The 15,748-nt window shown below is 36.1% G+C and overlaps 2 protein-coding genes across 2 annotated transcripts; one reads left to right on the top strand and one right to left on the bottom strand.

Annotated features, from left to right (window-relative positions):
* Window positions 1–296: 296 nt before the first annotated feature.
* On the bottom strand, window positions 297–2,210 carry LOC104897505 (uncharacterized). The gene has a single exon (XM_048642358.1). It carries the CDS (start codon window positions 2,208–2,210, stop codon window positions 297–299), a length of 1,914 nt encoding a protein of 637 aa, XP_048498315.1.
* A 5,516-nt stretch (window positions 2,211–7,726) lies between these two features.
* On the top strand, window positions 7,727–15,693 carry LOC104890545 (CBS domain-containing protein CBSCBSPB3). Its single transcript, XM_010676075.4, has 14 exons — window positions 7,727–8,196; window positions 8,415–8,589; window positions 8,695–8,827; window positions 10,048–10,218; window positions 10,837–10,915; window positions 11,048–11,161; window positions 11,255–11,321; window positions 11,443–11,548; window positions 11,628–11,686; window positions 12,553–12,659; window positions 12,726–12,853; window positions 13,828–13,910; window positions 13,988–14,077; window positions 15,227–15,693. Exons 1-14 carry the CDS (start codon window positions 8,060–8,062, stop codon window positions 15,401–15,403), a joined length of 1,626 nt encoding a protein of 541 aa, XP_010674377.2. The 5' UTR covers window positions 7,727–8,059; the 3' UTR covers window positions 15,404–15,693.
* The last annotated feature ends 55 nt before the right edge of the window (window positions 15,694–15,748 follow it).

Genomic DNA, 15,748 nt, shown 5'->3' with positions numbered 1-15,748 from the left:
ACTCCTAACAGTGAAGTGCCCTGAGGTTGTATGTTTCCACATCCACGAATCACTCATATCATGCATAGCTAAAGGAATTTTCTTAATGGCTTGAACTTCCCATGGATTGAAAAGGCTATCTAAAACATCAACTTTCCATCTCCCTTCGGTACAAAGGTCACTAACAAAATAAGGATCATGGTCATTCATCGTTTCATCCTCACGGGGCAGGATTCTAGAATTCCCCAGACTAGGCACCCAGGGGTCCTTCCATATACATGTATCCTTTCCATTACCAATTACCTTACACACACCTTTTAGCAAAACGTCTTTGCAGAGCATATAGATCTCCATGTAAAGCTGGCGCTAGAATTAATAGTGGCATCAAGTAAATTTCTCGAAGGGAAATATTTACCTTTAAGGACTCGAGCCATTAGAGACTCCGGCATTGACAGGAGGCGCCATGCCTGCTTGGCGAGAAGAGCCCGATTAAATACCTCAAAATTCCGAATGCCAAGACCTCCCTCTTTTTTGGGTAAAAACATTTTCTCCCAAGCCACCCAAGCCATCTTCTTTTCGTTATTTTGCTGCCCCCAAAAGAAGCTTCGACACATTTTCTCTATACCATCAAGAATACTTTTCGGAATACGAAAACATTGCATTGCATACGTTGGAATTGCCTGGGCTACAGCTTTTAGTAACACCTCCCTACCAGCTTGCGATAAGTATTTACCTTTCCATCCTTTCAACTTCTTCCAGACACGATCCTGAATAGCTTGGAAAACTCGTTTCTTTGAACTTCCTATATAGGTAGGAAGACCCAAGTACTTATCATGTCCCTCTACTGCCTTAAAAGCTAACTTCATCTGAAGCGTATTAATCTTCTCCAGCTCAAGATTTCGGCTATAAGACATCTCCGATTTTTCCATATTCAGTTTCTGCCCAGAAGCAGCTTCATAGATTGAAAGTACATCAAGTACATTATCCACCTCTTCTTCAGTTGCTCGAATAAACAATAAGCTGTCATCTGCAAAAAATAAATGAGATATAGGACTCACTCTTCTCCCAATTTTTACACCATGAATTAACTTCTTTTTTTTCGCATCTCTAAGTAGAGTAGACAGGCCTTCAGCACACAGAACAAAAAGAAACGGAGATAAAGGATCTCCTTGTCTGAGCCCCCTAGATGGAGTAAACCTCCTCGATGGTTGACCGTTAACCAACACAGAAAATGTAGCAGAGGAAACACACTTCATCACCAGCTGGACATAGCCTCTAGGGAAGCCTAACTTTAGCATCATCTTTTCTAAAAATCTCCATTCGACTCTATCATAGGCTTTGCTCATGTCCAATTTCAACCCCAAAAAGCCTTTTTTGCCCGTCTTTTTCTTCCTCAAAAAATGAAAGCACTCGTACGCCACTAAAACGTTGTCTGTAATTAACCTTCCCGGCACAAAACTACTTTGACTCTCATGGATCACATCAGGTAAAACATTTTTCATTCTGTTAGCAAGGACTTTCGACACCAGTTTATATAAGACATTACACAGACTAATTGGGCGAAAATCTACAGGGGACTCACAATGTTGTTTTTTAGGAATAAGAACTAAATGAGTATGGTTTACAGCACCTATATCATCTATATTATTCAAAAACAACAGAACTTTATCAATCACATCTTCCCCGATAATATTCCAAAAAGACTGGTAAAAAAGCGCATTCATACCATCCGGCCCGGGAGCCTTATTTGGGTGCATTTGTGAAAGAGCAAACAAGACTTCATCTCTCCTAAAAGGAGCTGCCAGCATAGCAGCCATATCATCACTCACCATATTTTCAACCAAGTTCACCACCGGGTCTGTCTCACCACCTAGATTTGAGCGAAAAAGATTATCGAAGTAATCAGCAAAACAGTCTGCAATCTCATCTTCATCTTCGAAAATAGTCCCAGCCTCGTTTTTTATACACTGCACACGGTTCCTTTGCTCCCTTTGTTTTGCCTTTTGATGAAAGAAGGAGGTATTCTTGTCGCCACTTGCTATCCAATCCTGTCTACTATGTTGGTGCCAGTAGACCTCCTCTCTACGCTCTAGTTCTTCCATACGGGCATCGGTAGCCTTCATTCTCTCAACCACATCCAGAGTAGGCTCCAATTCCATCAACTCCTTCATTTGTTGTTGGCACTTTCGGATCTCCTTTGCTGTATTGCCAAAAGTTTTTCTACTCCACATAGACAAATGGTTTGCGGTTATGAGTTGGTGGGTTTCTTTTATTGAACAATAGAGAAATCACATAATAAGAAGTAAGTTGGAGATATTGTAAAAAGAAAAGGAAAGTAACAAAGGAGAACGTTCAAGAACCAAAAAAAAGAAGAACCAAAAAAAAGAGAATTGCCATGCTTGGAATCGAACCTGGGAAGTCATGCACTTTCAACACTCCTAGATAACATCTACCATCTTTGCAAAACAAGATATTTGCGTTAATAATGTTGAATTAAGTACTTAGCGGGTGTTGATTTATTAAGGGGGAAGGGTAAGAGTTTAAGAAAGACAAACAAGGAGAAAGGAAAAGAAATCCCTTTGATTCAGAATGTTGTTTGATTGAGAATATCTCACTATTTCCCCCTCTCTCTCCTAAGTACCACTGCTCCCACCGCCCTCTCACAATCGCCCATCAACTCGGCCTCTCACCGCCGCCACATACCGTCGCCACCTCACCGACTCCACCTCACCAATCCCTCCCCCCTCCTTCTTTACCACCATTGAAGGCCACATTTGAGGTTTTAAAAGATCAAATTCGACCGTCAAAACTTCAGATCTCAAGTTTTCATAGTTGAATTTGACCATCTAAAGCCGTAATCAAGTATTAAAGTTGGATTTTTTTAGTTGGGTTGGGATTTTTTTCGTCTGGGTGAATTTGGATCGAGTGGTGGTTTCGACCATGGGTACGTGATTTTCGGTGCGTGGGTTGGTGGTTTCGACCTTGTGTTGGTGGTTTTCGGTGCATGAGGTAGTGGTTTCGGTGGCATGTGGTAATTTTAGGGATTAACGTGGTGGTTTTATTGGCGGTAATGGTGGTTTAGGTAGCGGTCATGGTGGTTTCAGCGGCGGTCAAGGTGGGGGCTTGGAGTGGTGGTTCAGTTGTTGGGGTGTTGGGTTCCGTGGTTGATGTGGTGGTTGTGTGGCTCGGTTGGTGGTTGGGGTAGTGGTCAATGATTGGTCAAGGCCACCATGGGGTAGAAGAAAGAAAAGGTAAGTGAAATCTTGGGGGGAGGGTGGGGAATGAAAGTAGAGGAGTTTGGAGGAAAGGAAAGCTAAAGGGAATGATTGATATATCTTAACAAACAACAAGTAAGGGTATCAAGCTAGTTGATTATCTTACCCTTTCCTGAAAACGTCAAACCAAACGGCCCCTTGATGACTTTCAGATTTATGGGCCTTGGGCAAGAGCCTCGTCTACCCCGCCCTAGGGACGGCCCTGCCAACTAATAAAATTATGGTAGAATAGTACGTAATTAAATAGGTTATCGTATCAGATTCAGGTTAAAATGTTAATCCCTAAATCAACTCATTTAATCGACGTACGAATCGTGTCAGATCAACCCACTTATCATAATAAGTTAAAAATCTTGATACAAACCCGTTAATTTCGGATTGAATTCAGATCGAGTTGGCAATCAAAATAAATGTTCCTATAAAATCTAAACAAAAGAAGTCAAACTATATATAGACCCATTCAGACGGAGTATACCAGTGCTATTTTGTGTGTTAAAGTCTCAAAGAGTCATGATGGTCCAAGTGGTCCTTAAATCAAGCAAATTATTGAAGGCTACATAGTAGAGTACTAGAGTCCGTGTAGTACTTTTTTACTCCATTATATTCGCGATATTGAATATCAAAGTAAGCTTGGTCTTAATTAATTTTTTTAATTAGGAAATTAAGTCAGCTCAAGGGATAATCCCTACGAGACTACTAGCATGTCGGAAACATCAATACATTGGTTGGTAAGACATGCGTAACATGCCAAGGATCGAACCCCTGACCTCAGGAGACTTGAGCTAAATCCTATCCTTAGCTTGGTCTTAAGTAATGAAAAACAAAAAACCTTCTAAAGTTTCAATATTAAAATTAAGGGATTTAAAAACTATTACGTTCGTTTGGTAGTTGGTTATAAATGGTGGTAATATGAATGAATTTGTGTGTAAACTTGTAAAGAATATCATTGTTCATTTCATAATAATGCTAATTTATCCTAAAGTGTCCACTTCTCTTCTTGAATAGAGAATTCCTTTATCCTCTTCCTAATTCTCAAATGTCTTACCTTGTAATCCCGACTAGGTAAATCGTAAACAGGTTTGAATTTAATATGACCTTTATCTTACTTATCTTGAAAAATAGCAATACAATTTTGTATCAAAATTCAAAGTGGTCACTAGAACATGATGATAACAGATTCTCCCAATTGCTTATACAATTTGTTTTCCAAAGTATAGGATCAGAAATAAGATATCTACTGGTGTCACATCGGGTTCAATTTTTATCTATGTTTATGTTGTTATGGACCAACATCTAAAGTTGTGTACAGATAAAAACAAAATCTATACTTAATGGTGTTTGTAAAGTTCTTTGAGTATAGCTTATGATCTTTCATTAGGATGTTCTATCCAATATAGATATAATTAGCTTCCGACCGACTTAGATATTCATGAAAAATTGATCCATATTGATATTGGCCAACATTTGTAGGCAAATTGAAGAAATTGGTTGCTTACATAATTCTCATCTAACTGCTTATTATTTTGTACAAATCATTTATGCAACCGACTTTTGTAGTTTTAAACTCTTAACAAAGAAATTTGCTATACACTTATTTGAGGTCCAAATAAGCAAGAGAATAAATAATCTATAGTTTTTATAAGCAATGTCCAATCTGATTTATGATCAAGACCACTATGAATTAAGGCTGACAATCAGGTCGGTTGGGTCAATTTTAGGTTGACCTGATTTATTTTTCAGGTATTAATCCAAACGCAATTTGATTCTAATTTGAGATCGAGAAAGATAACCTGAACTCGTCCTTGCGGACTTTGGGTTGACCTAGAACCAACCCAATATGGCCTGAAATGAATAAAATTGTCAATATAATTGAATAAAATTATGAGGTCGAAAAAATATTTTCGTCTTACATGATTCCATAGATTTTTTTTGTCAATTTCAGTTTAATTTCCGAATTATTCATTGTAATCATTTGCTATAAATTGAATTATAGAATATCAAATTATAAAATAAAATAAATCTAATATTAATTATAGAACTCGAGATAATATGAAATTAAAGAATCCTTTCAGTTGTCTACTAGAAAGAAAAAAAATGAGATTTAAATGAAACAAACTCCATTACCCCATTTTGAAATAAGTCACTAGCTGTTATTCGTCTACTTGTGTATAATATACAGTAACTTAGTGTATGTAATATATGTACATAGTGAATCAGCTAAGAATTGGCTAAAATGACCCTTTTAACTCACTGGTAGAGTAACGTCGTGGTAAGGCGTAAGTCGTCGGTTCAAATTTGATAATGTCTTTATAAACTTCCATTCTATTTGAATGGGAAATAGAGATGTTGCTTATTGATATTTTGAAAGTACAAAGTAAGCAAAAATTTAATTATACATTTTAAGTTATGAAAGTGGGTTCATGACCTGAAATGAAATTTAAATGATCCAAGAAATGGACTTGGCCCAATACAAATAAGAATAACAAAAGATATATTGTATAAGTTATGAAATTGGGTTAATTTTAGGTTGACTCGACCTGAAAATAATCCGACTTCTAAATCATATTATCCGAGTTATTTTCAGTTTCAAGAAGTCAACCTGCCCATAACTTATTATATTTTTAGGCCGAGTTGGATCGACCAATTTTTTAGGTCGAAAATCTCAACTCAAATCTGGAATTTTCAGATCAATTTCAAATTGGGTTACCAAGTTACATCAGCTTTTGCCGACCCTACTGTAAATTGAATGAAATAAGTTAAATAGCCATACTAATAGCTAATAATATCAATTAATGAAACAAGTAAAATAAACCAACTAACCACCAATAAAATTACTGACCGATGACAAGGCTCACATTTAACTTCTTGCAATTGAAATGTTCCATATCATCCTCACAATAGCACTTACAGAATACTCCCTCCGTTTCAAAATATAAGACATTGACGCTTTATGAAAATTTGCTTTCAACCACAAATATCTCTCAAATACGATAAATAAAAATTAAAAAAATTATAGCGTTGGATTCGTCTTGAAAAATACTATAATAATATTATTTTTTAAAATTTTCTATCAACATAAATTGAGAGTAATTAACGGTCAAAGTTCGACCTCGAACATCGTGCGTGTCTTATATTATGAAACGGAGGGAGTATTATGTAATCTACATAAGTTATACATACTTCTTCTATTGTTTTTCTATAACAAGTGATATTTTGAGTAGTTTCAAATTTATTGCAACAATGTCAGTTCTGATAAAAAAAAAAAGCAACTTTGTTGATAATAGTGTCCTTACTTTATCTTATTGAAAACATCATTAATTAGTCATTTTGCTTGATAAAGTTGCGTTTACTTAATTAAGGATTTATGTATCTCTTCTACTCTAGTTAATTAAAGAGCTACTTTTATGCTAAACTACCTATATTTTTCACTTCCTTAAATATCGTATTCGCACTAATTCTTGTAATAAAAGAACGAAGGAAGTACATGTTACCGATAAGGATTGAGGATGAAATCACATGGATAAAGTAGGAATACTTATTCACCATGAATTAATTATCCATTACTTAACGAATAGGTTAATAGAATTTATTGTACACCACATACAAATGAGGTAAACTACTTAGACCCTTACACCTTGAGCTAACTATTATTGTGATGTTGTTACTGTACAATTATTACATAAATGCTTTTCTATTCCTTTCAATTGACATCTATTCGTATTGAACTTTGACGTAATAATAATACGTACAACTTACAAGGACTGGGGACACGCCAAGACCAATAACTAATCTATACAATTATATTAAAAGGCTCAAGTACATATACCAAAATCTTAACCACTAGGCTAAGTTGTATTTAGTACTATTATCATAAAGTATTATATTAATAAATGAAATTTTTTCTTACCCGGGGAATAGCCCGAGCCTAATAACTAGTTTCTAACGCAAAAGCTGCATTCACGATCTATCATAATCTTTTCAAGCAAGCACAATGATAATTTTTGCAGATCCATGACCCCTCTTGTTCTAAAACTTAAACATCCACAATCACAATCATGAATTTATGACATTATACATCTATTACTACACACATGTCTAACCCAAAAATTGCACAAGAAGCAGATCCATTAATTAGGAATGAAACAACTCTACAATCATGACATTATGGACACTACTTCAACTACACTCATAAAAGTCATCCCTCAATGACTCAACCCAAACACAAAGCAGGCTCATTATGGGCCCATACATTACAAAATCTGACTCAAAGGCCCCCACATTGCAGGCCCAAATTTAGCCCATAATCAAAGGTAGCTTAAACTCCACGTTTACCTAACACATGACACAAAAAAAAGCAAAATACAGACAAAATTTCAAAACCCAAAAAAAAAGTTTTTTTTTTTTTTTTTTTTTCTGATTTCCCTTTATTTTATAAAAAATATTTTCTCCATTTTAATAATTTTTTCCCCCCAATTACTTGGCGCAAAATAGGAGAGAGAAAATCTTTCTTAAATTTCTTCCACCAGAGACAGAAATACAATACTCAGAGAGGGACCCACTTACAACGAAGGAGAGAGAGAAAATTTCAAGAAAACCCAAAAAAAAATTAAAAGAAAGAACCCTAATTTTCTCTCTCTCTCCTCTTGAATTTTCAAATTTCAATAACGATTCGCATACCCTTTTTTTCAATTTTAAAAACCCAATAATTTCAACCGAATATCATGAACTTTTTTGTCCGAAAAATTTGATCTTGGAACCCTAGAAAAAAGGTTTCCCCCAAATTGATTTGATTTGATAAAAAAAAGATGAGTTCTCAAGTTGTACCACCGCCACCTCTTAGAAGAAATAGTTTGAATCAGAAAAGACCACAAACGGTTAAAAAATCAACGCAACCTGTTGAAAATGGTGGCACAAATACTTCTTCAAAGCCTACTTCACCTCCGTAATATTTCTTTTACTTTGATTTTGTTTGAATTTTTGTTTTGAAATGATGTTTTTTCTTGAAATTATTGTTGGAAATGAAATGGGTATATTTGATTATGATATGGGTTTTTGTTAATTTGGTGAATTTGAAATGGATATATATGATTATGATGTGGGTTTTTGTTTGAATTGGTGAATTTGACAAGAATTGAAAATGGTAATGAAAAAAATGTGTAGGTCATCTGTGGTGGGAGGAGAGAGAACGGTGAAGAAGTTGAGGTTGTCGAAGGCATTAACGATTCCGGAGGGAACTTCGGTGTCGGATGCGTGTCGAAGGATGGCGGCTCGTCGTGTTGATGCTGTTTTGTTGACTGATTCTAATGCATTGTTGTCTGGGATTGTTACTGATAAGGTTTAATGTTGTTTTGTTTTGGTTTATTGATGATGGTATATTGGTATTGTATGGTTTATGGGGTTAGTTTTTGTGATTGATTGATTGGTTTTGTATGTTGGATAGGATATTGCTACTAGGGTTATAGCGGAGGAGTTGAGGCCGGAACAGACTCTTGTGTCGAAAATCATGACGAGGAATCCGATATTTGTGACTGCGGATACATTAGCTATTGAGGCCCTTCAGAAGATGGTTCAAGGTATGAATTTTAGTTTTAGTGTGTTTGTTTTGGTTGAGTTTTACACATGTTAACGAGAGTGGAAAGAACTAGTTAGTATTGGTTTTAGTGGACTAGTGCATTACATGTGTAGAAGGATTGTGAATGATTCATTTATTTGGACAGTCGAATTGAAACACGCTAAATCGGAAAAGGATAATTACTTCAACTTGGAGGGAGTACACTGTTTCTTATACTTGTTATCTTTGTTCAAATGCATTATGCATCATATAATTCTAATGACGTTTGGAGTGTATGTTGAGTGCATAAGGGCCCTGATTTGTTCTCAAAATAGGTTTGGTTTCACCTTCCCTATTCTTGTACAGGCCTTTCTGCATCTTATAAAATTATAGAAAAGTTTGGCGTGTGAATTTTGATGCTTAGAGTAGTAAGCTATGACGCAGATTAGGAACTTAACATATCTTGTTTTCAGCCATAGGCTGATTACTCAATGGGAACTTTTTAGTGCATGGCTGCACGCTACCAGAAAAGGTGGAAGATTAGGATTTAGGAAGGCTCATGTTGTTTGTAGTCTTTCTATATCTTGTGAAATGTTTCATGAAAAGGATTTACACCATTGTTGAAATTGAACTTATCTACTTCTATAAAATTTGGAGCAAGTCATTTTCATGTAAGACGTCTTGTGTTCCTAACTTCATATACCTTAAATCATCTCTCTAATAGAAGTATATATCAACAAAGCTGTTGGATTAGCGCCAAATTTTTTTCTTTTTATTAATTATTTTCTCCGTTTTCTTTTAGTTGTATGCAAAGGCTGAGGCACGTTTGCCAAACGCCATTTTGAACATTAATATGTCTAATTATGTAAAGTAAAAAATTATAAAAAGTTGACATTATGAAACTATATGACGAGATAAATCTAATTATGTAAAGTAAAAAATTATAAAAAGTTGACATTATGAAACTATATGACGAGACAAATCTAACAAGATCTCCCATGACTATTTTTATATGTATAAATAGTTAAACAAGGTCAAAGTGAAATATGTGAATGGTGTCAAAAGTCAATATGGTACAACTAAAATAAAATGGACGAAGTAATATTTCTGGAAGAACGGATTTCTCTTCTGATATAGTGGAGGCCTGGAGCCAAATTGTCCAAATATAGTTTTCAATGCAGGTTATGTGTTTTGTTCAAATGCTGTTCAAAACTTTCTGATACCTTCTATATTGTTTTATAGGAAAATTCAGGCATCTTCCTGTTGTAGAAAATGGTGAAGTGATTGCTTTGTTGGATATCACGAAGTGTTTGTATGATGCCATTTCAAGAATGGAGAAAGCTGCCGAGCAGGGTAGTGCTATTGCTGCTGCAGTTGAGGGAGTCGAGCGTCAGATGGGAAATAATTTTAGTGGTTAGTTATTCACGCACTCTGTCTGTCTTTTATGGTTGAGATAGGGCTTGTTGGTTTGTCCTTTCTTAGGCATGCTTAGCTTTAGTCTGTAAAATATCAGTATTACTTGGTGCAGTAGAACTTGGGAAATTACAAGGCTAACCATTTAGTATCACATTCAAAATATGAATTGTTCTCCCTAGCATGCATCAAAGTGCTCCTTCCTCCTTGTAGTTTGTACAGCTCATTCTAGTACATTCTTGTTCTCAGAGCCGGTAGATAGTGGAGTTCTCTCTGGAATAACGAACTTGATTGGGGTTATTATTGACGTATGCCGCCTTTTATATCTTTCTTTTGCTTTTGGCGGCTTGCAATGCTTATTATATCTGTAAATCATGCCAAGGCAAAGACTTTTTAAAAATGTGTTCTGTTGCTTCCTCCGCTAGCGACTGAGAATCGTCATACTTGATTCATCTCTTTAAAGATTTGTAGATCTTTACATTTTATCTTCATACTTTATCTGTATGTTGGATGTCATTGGCTGGTTTTTTTATAATTTTTATTTTACAACTTTGTATCAGGATATTGTCGTATTGGATGGAAAACTATGTAACTTTCTTCTCTTTATTTCTTTTCCAGCTCCTGCGGCGTTTATTGAGACATTAAGAGAACGGATGTTTAAGCCTTCTTTGTCAACTATCATTACTGAAAACATGAAGTATGCATTATAATTTCTTTTTTTTTTTTGAATCGCGTGCATTACTTCAACATGGATATGATCCGTTTCCTGTTGTGGGCATTGCTTGCTGAGAATTTTTGTTATTAAGATATATGGTTATGGGTCTTTCAGGGTAGCAACAGTCTCACCATCAGACCCCGTTTATGTTGCTGCAAAGAAGATGCGGGACTTTCGTGTGAATTCAGTAGTCATAACAAGTGTGACCAAAGTTCTTGGGATCCTGACGTACGATTCTTTGATTTTAATTTTATTTTTTATGTTGTCGTTTCTTGGGTGTACTTGTATTTAAGTTCAAGGTGCATCTTGTCTGTTCTTCAGGTCAAAGGATTTACTCATGCGAGTTGTAGCACAGAACCTATCACCTGAGCTAACTTTAGTGGAAAAGGTTTGGAAACTCATCAACTCAATGTTTATGAAGAATAGTTGTTTCAATTCTGTGGATTAGGAGACACTTTCCTCTGTTCTCTTCTCTGGTTTCGGTCTAATTTTGCATGTGCTCCTCCAAGGTGATGACACCCAATCCTGAATGTGTGAATGTGGATTCAACAATCCTTGAAGCGCTGCACATAATGCACGATGGAAAATTCCTTCATCTTCCTGTTATGGAGAAAGGTAAGAATCTAAGCATTTGCCTTCACAAGCAGGTGAACAGAGTTTATGGAATGTTCCTCTGATTGTTTCTGTGTTGCAGATGGATCTATTGCTGCTTGTGTTGATGTTTTAATGCTGACTCATGCTGCTATATCCATGGTAATCATTTTCTGCTTTTCTGTTTTGTTATTATTCCGTGTTCTTTCAGTTTGTGGACCAATTAATCAATTATTTTGTATGCTTTTCAATGATTTAATAATTACTTTCTGGTTATCATTGTATTAGATATTTTCTGCTTTAAAAAATTGAAAATGGATATAATGGCCATAAGATTCTTTTCCATTCTATGTTCTATTCGCTTATTGGATATCGTTCTTGTTATCAATTGTCATGAGAAGGCATCATTTTGATTAAATTCCTGAGATTAGTTTGAAGTGTTATAAATGGCTGTAGCAGGTATAATCATCCTGCTCATTGCCTTTTTATTATCCGGCCTCCAAAGGCTAGGTCTTGAAAATTTGTAATTTAAAGGATGATTGAATTGTGAGCCTTTTTTTTTCTCTTTTGCGAATTATTAAGCCGTTTATGGAAGATCAGTTTGCTGACTTAGAAAGGTCTTTGCACAAGTGTAGCGGGTTGTACTTGATACTTTGGTCAGGAACTGATCTCTGTGTATTGGACCTTCATGAAGCCTTCACAAACCTCCCAGTAAAGAGTAAAGCAATTATAATTTTTTGAATAAATCAAATGCAGAGGCTGCAGGAAATGAGTTAAATGTCAACAATGCATTTGCTTGTATACTTTTATTGTTGATCTTTGACAAGAACTGTCCAAGAATCTCTAAATCCCGATGCAGTTACAGTAGCTGCCAATTAATCTGAATAATTATTACTTGTAAAAGAATTAAATTTTCAATCGATTTATTAAACATCAGGATTAGATCCTTTTGGTATAAATATTGAATATTCAGTAATTACTATTGAAGTTTTAACTGTTACTTTGTCTTACCTTCTTACTGTTTTAAGGTTGAGAGTAGCTCTGGAACTATGAATGAGATGGCAAACACAATGATGCAAAGATTTTGGGACTCGGCACTTGCACTAGAGCCACCAGATGATTCGGATACCCATAGGTATTGATTTAATTGGATTGTGCTTGAAGCTTTATGGTTTTGTCATTTATTAAATTTTTCTCACAGTGAAATGTCAGCTGCGCTAATGAATTCTGAAGGAACAGACTTGGGAAAATATCCATCTCTTGGTCTTGGAAGCTCATTTTCATTTAAATTTGAGGACCCTAAAGGCCGTGTTCATCGATTTAATTTTGGTAAGTGTCACGTTACACCTGGTTTTATTTTTCTTGGACACTACTTATGATATATGGCTTCACTGCCTTTTGGGATCTCTTAGGGTGTGTTCTCTACACCTTAAAATAATTTTTTTTAGGACTATTCAAGTCTAATCAGGTGTAATATAAGGTGAGATCAGGGTTGATCAGGTCCAATATGTTCAGATAAAGAGCCGAACCCATACAAATTCCTTTTGGCAGGCTTTGCTGAGTTGTTGTCTTCTCTTTGCTAAACCGTGTTTTTTTTTTCTCTTGGTGTGTAATTCCTTTATTATATATTTCCTCTGTTTTTTTTTTTAATCTAGACACTTTCCTTTTTGGTGCGTTTCTTTTCAATCTACACAATGTTCTTTTTTCTATTTTTGGTAACATGCTCCAGCTATTTTATCCTCTTTTTCCACCCATGTGGTCCACTTTTTGATATAATAACCCAGCTTAAATCATTCCACCTTTTTAGTTTCTCTCACTTTTCAGCTTCTCTCTCAATCTTTTCAATTCTCTCTCATACTTTTGACGTTCTCCTTGTTATCCCCCAAAGTAAAGTGAGTAAACTAAAAAGTAACAGAGGGAATCGTCTTTGGTGAAGTTTTGCACAACTAGATTTGGTTGGTTACGTAATGTGTTGGTTACTAGTCTTTTATTTCTTGTTAGCCTCTCATGCCGCTAGACCTTTGCGTTCAGTGGGTAATGAGGAATATGATTTGAAGATATTTCACCTTGTTGAAAAGGTAATTATTTGCTCAAGTTAGTTATCCTTTGGGTGATTGACAATATGCATGTCTAGCAAACCTGACATCCGCAAATGTAGTGATTGTTGGTGACAAGGAGATGTTCTAGTCACACCATGTATTATTATTAGGAAAAGATGTCTGAGAATATGCATTTTGCTAATACTTCATGGCCTTATGTTTGTGGATATATATTTGATATATCTCTTCCTTTTCCTTTACAAGCAACTGAGAATTTGGATGAGCTTGTATCTGCTGTTATGCAAAGAATAGGGTCTAGTGACAGCGCCAACCGTCCACAATTATTAGTAAGTTTGCATTGTCATATTGCCTTTTGTTACATCTTCATATGCTTTGTTTTTGAACTAATTTTCGTTAATTATAGTACGAAGATGATGAAGGTGATAAAATATTGCTCACATGTGATTCTGATCTCATTGGTGCTGCTCTTCATGCTAGATCAGTAGACCAAAAGGTACTACTGTTTACTCATTTTGCAGGCGAACTTTTTGCAAACTAGTACATTTTTGTTACTGCATTTTGAGTTCTAAATCTCCATCTAGTATTTATAAATATATAAGTCCTACTGTTGGCTTGCTGTACCACTGCCACACTACTGCATTGATCTCGACTGGTTTATGTCAGAAAGGTTAATTTATCTGGCATATTGACACACTGACTTCTCCAGTTTTCAAGATATGTTTACCTATCAAATATGATCCAATATGATCCCAGTGTCTGTAGGTGACATTTTACCATTAGGTTAAGCACTACAATCATCCTCATTGTACCTATCAGATTGCCCTTTTCGCCATGGCCTTCAGTTGTCACCATGTCTTCGGCTAAACAGTGTACGAAGACATCTGATGTCTGTCTACCTTGGCTAGATTTGGCACTGCAATCCACGAACCTGTAGCAGTCGTGACCATCCAGACATGGTGCCGTGGTAGACTCCGAGGACTTGATACCCTAAATGTACAAATGGTCGTCCAAAATGATGATGTTTCAAGCTGCAGCGAAGAAGTCATAATAAGCATCCATGTTAACATTTAACCATTGCAGTGGAAGACATGCAGGCCTCTAATGCTGGTATTAACCCAGTACTGGGGAGAGTAAAGGAGAGAGATGCTGGAGGCTGCCATGAATTCATCAATGGAAGTGATTTGGTTGAGGCTGCTGGAAAGTGCCAGAGTCTGGGGATTTGTTGGTCCTTATGGCTATTGGATTAGGAGGAGAAGGGAAGTGGAAATTTGGAGAAGAGGATTGATGCTTGGTACCATTGAACCAAAATATTCTCTTCATTCTGGCAAATTATGTCATGGTCCTGGGGGTTCGGTGGAACTGCGGAAGTCACTTGTGCTTCATGCACTCACCTTGTGCACTTGTGCTTCATGCACTCACCTTGTGCACTTGTGCTTCATGCACTCACCTTGTGCACTTGTGCATGTGGTTACATGCATGAAAGAACTTGTGGTAGAACATAACTATAAACTATCTCTTTATAATATCTCTATTGGATTTAGAGCAACATATAGTCGCAATTTTATCTTGGTTTAACACATAAATAGTAGCGGAGCTGGTATATGTTTTTTAATCTCTATGATGTTAATGTTCTTTTGAACAGGTTATAAGGTTGTTCCTGGAGTTCCCTGAAGCTGCCGAGCAAACAAGTTCCGAGACTAGTGCTGTTGATATTGTTGAGAGATCAGGATGGACATTGTTTCATTCAGGGATTTTCGCAGGTGCAGTGGTACTGACAGCTGTTGGTGTCGTCGTCTATTTGAAGCGTGCAAAACACTGAGATCTCACTTGATATCAATGAGGCTGTGAAAGTTTGGCGTCCTAACATAATTACCATACTTTTAGTTCCAAGGCTCAAACTGAGCTTGGTGTAGAAACGAAATGATGCTTTGGCTTCAGTGGATGCTCTGCTTTTTTTTTTTGCTGGGAAATGGTTAGATTTCCTAAACATAATGTGGTATGCATAAAATTTTGTTCGTCTGTTGGGGCCAAAGCCGACATTTAGACTCCCCCATATTCTGTAAATTGATATATACAGAGCAAACAAGAAAAGTTTGGATCTTCTCATAACATTTGTATTTCTTACAAAAGCACCAACCAACGTTATAATTTTCTCTCCGACTAT

This window comes from Beta vulgaris, chromosome 4, assembly GCF_026745355.1.
Source record: "Beta vulgaris subsp. vulgaris cultivar EL10 chromosome 4, EL10.2, whole genome shotgun sequence".
In the NCBI taxonomy this organism is placed as follows: Eukaryota; Viridiplantae; Streptophyta; class Magnoliopsida; order Caryophyllales; family Amaranthaceae; genus Beta; species Beta vulgaris.
Note: the sequence above shows the minus strand (reverse complement) of the source record. Positions and strands in the feature narration are given on the sequence as shown.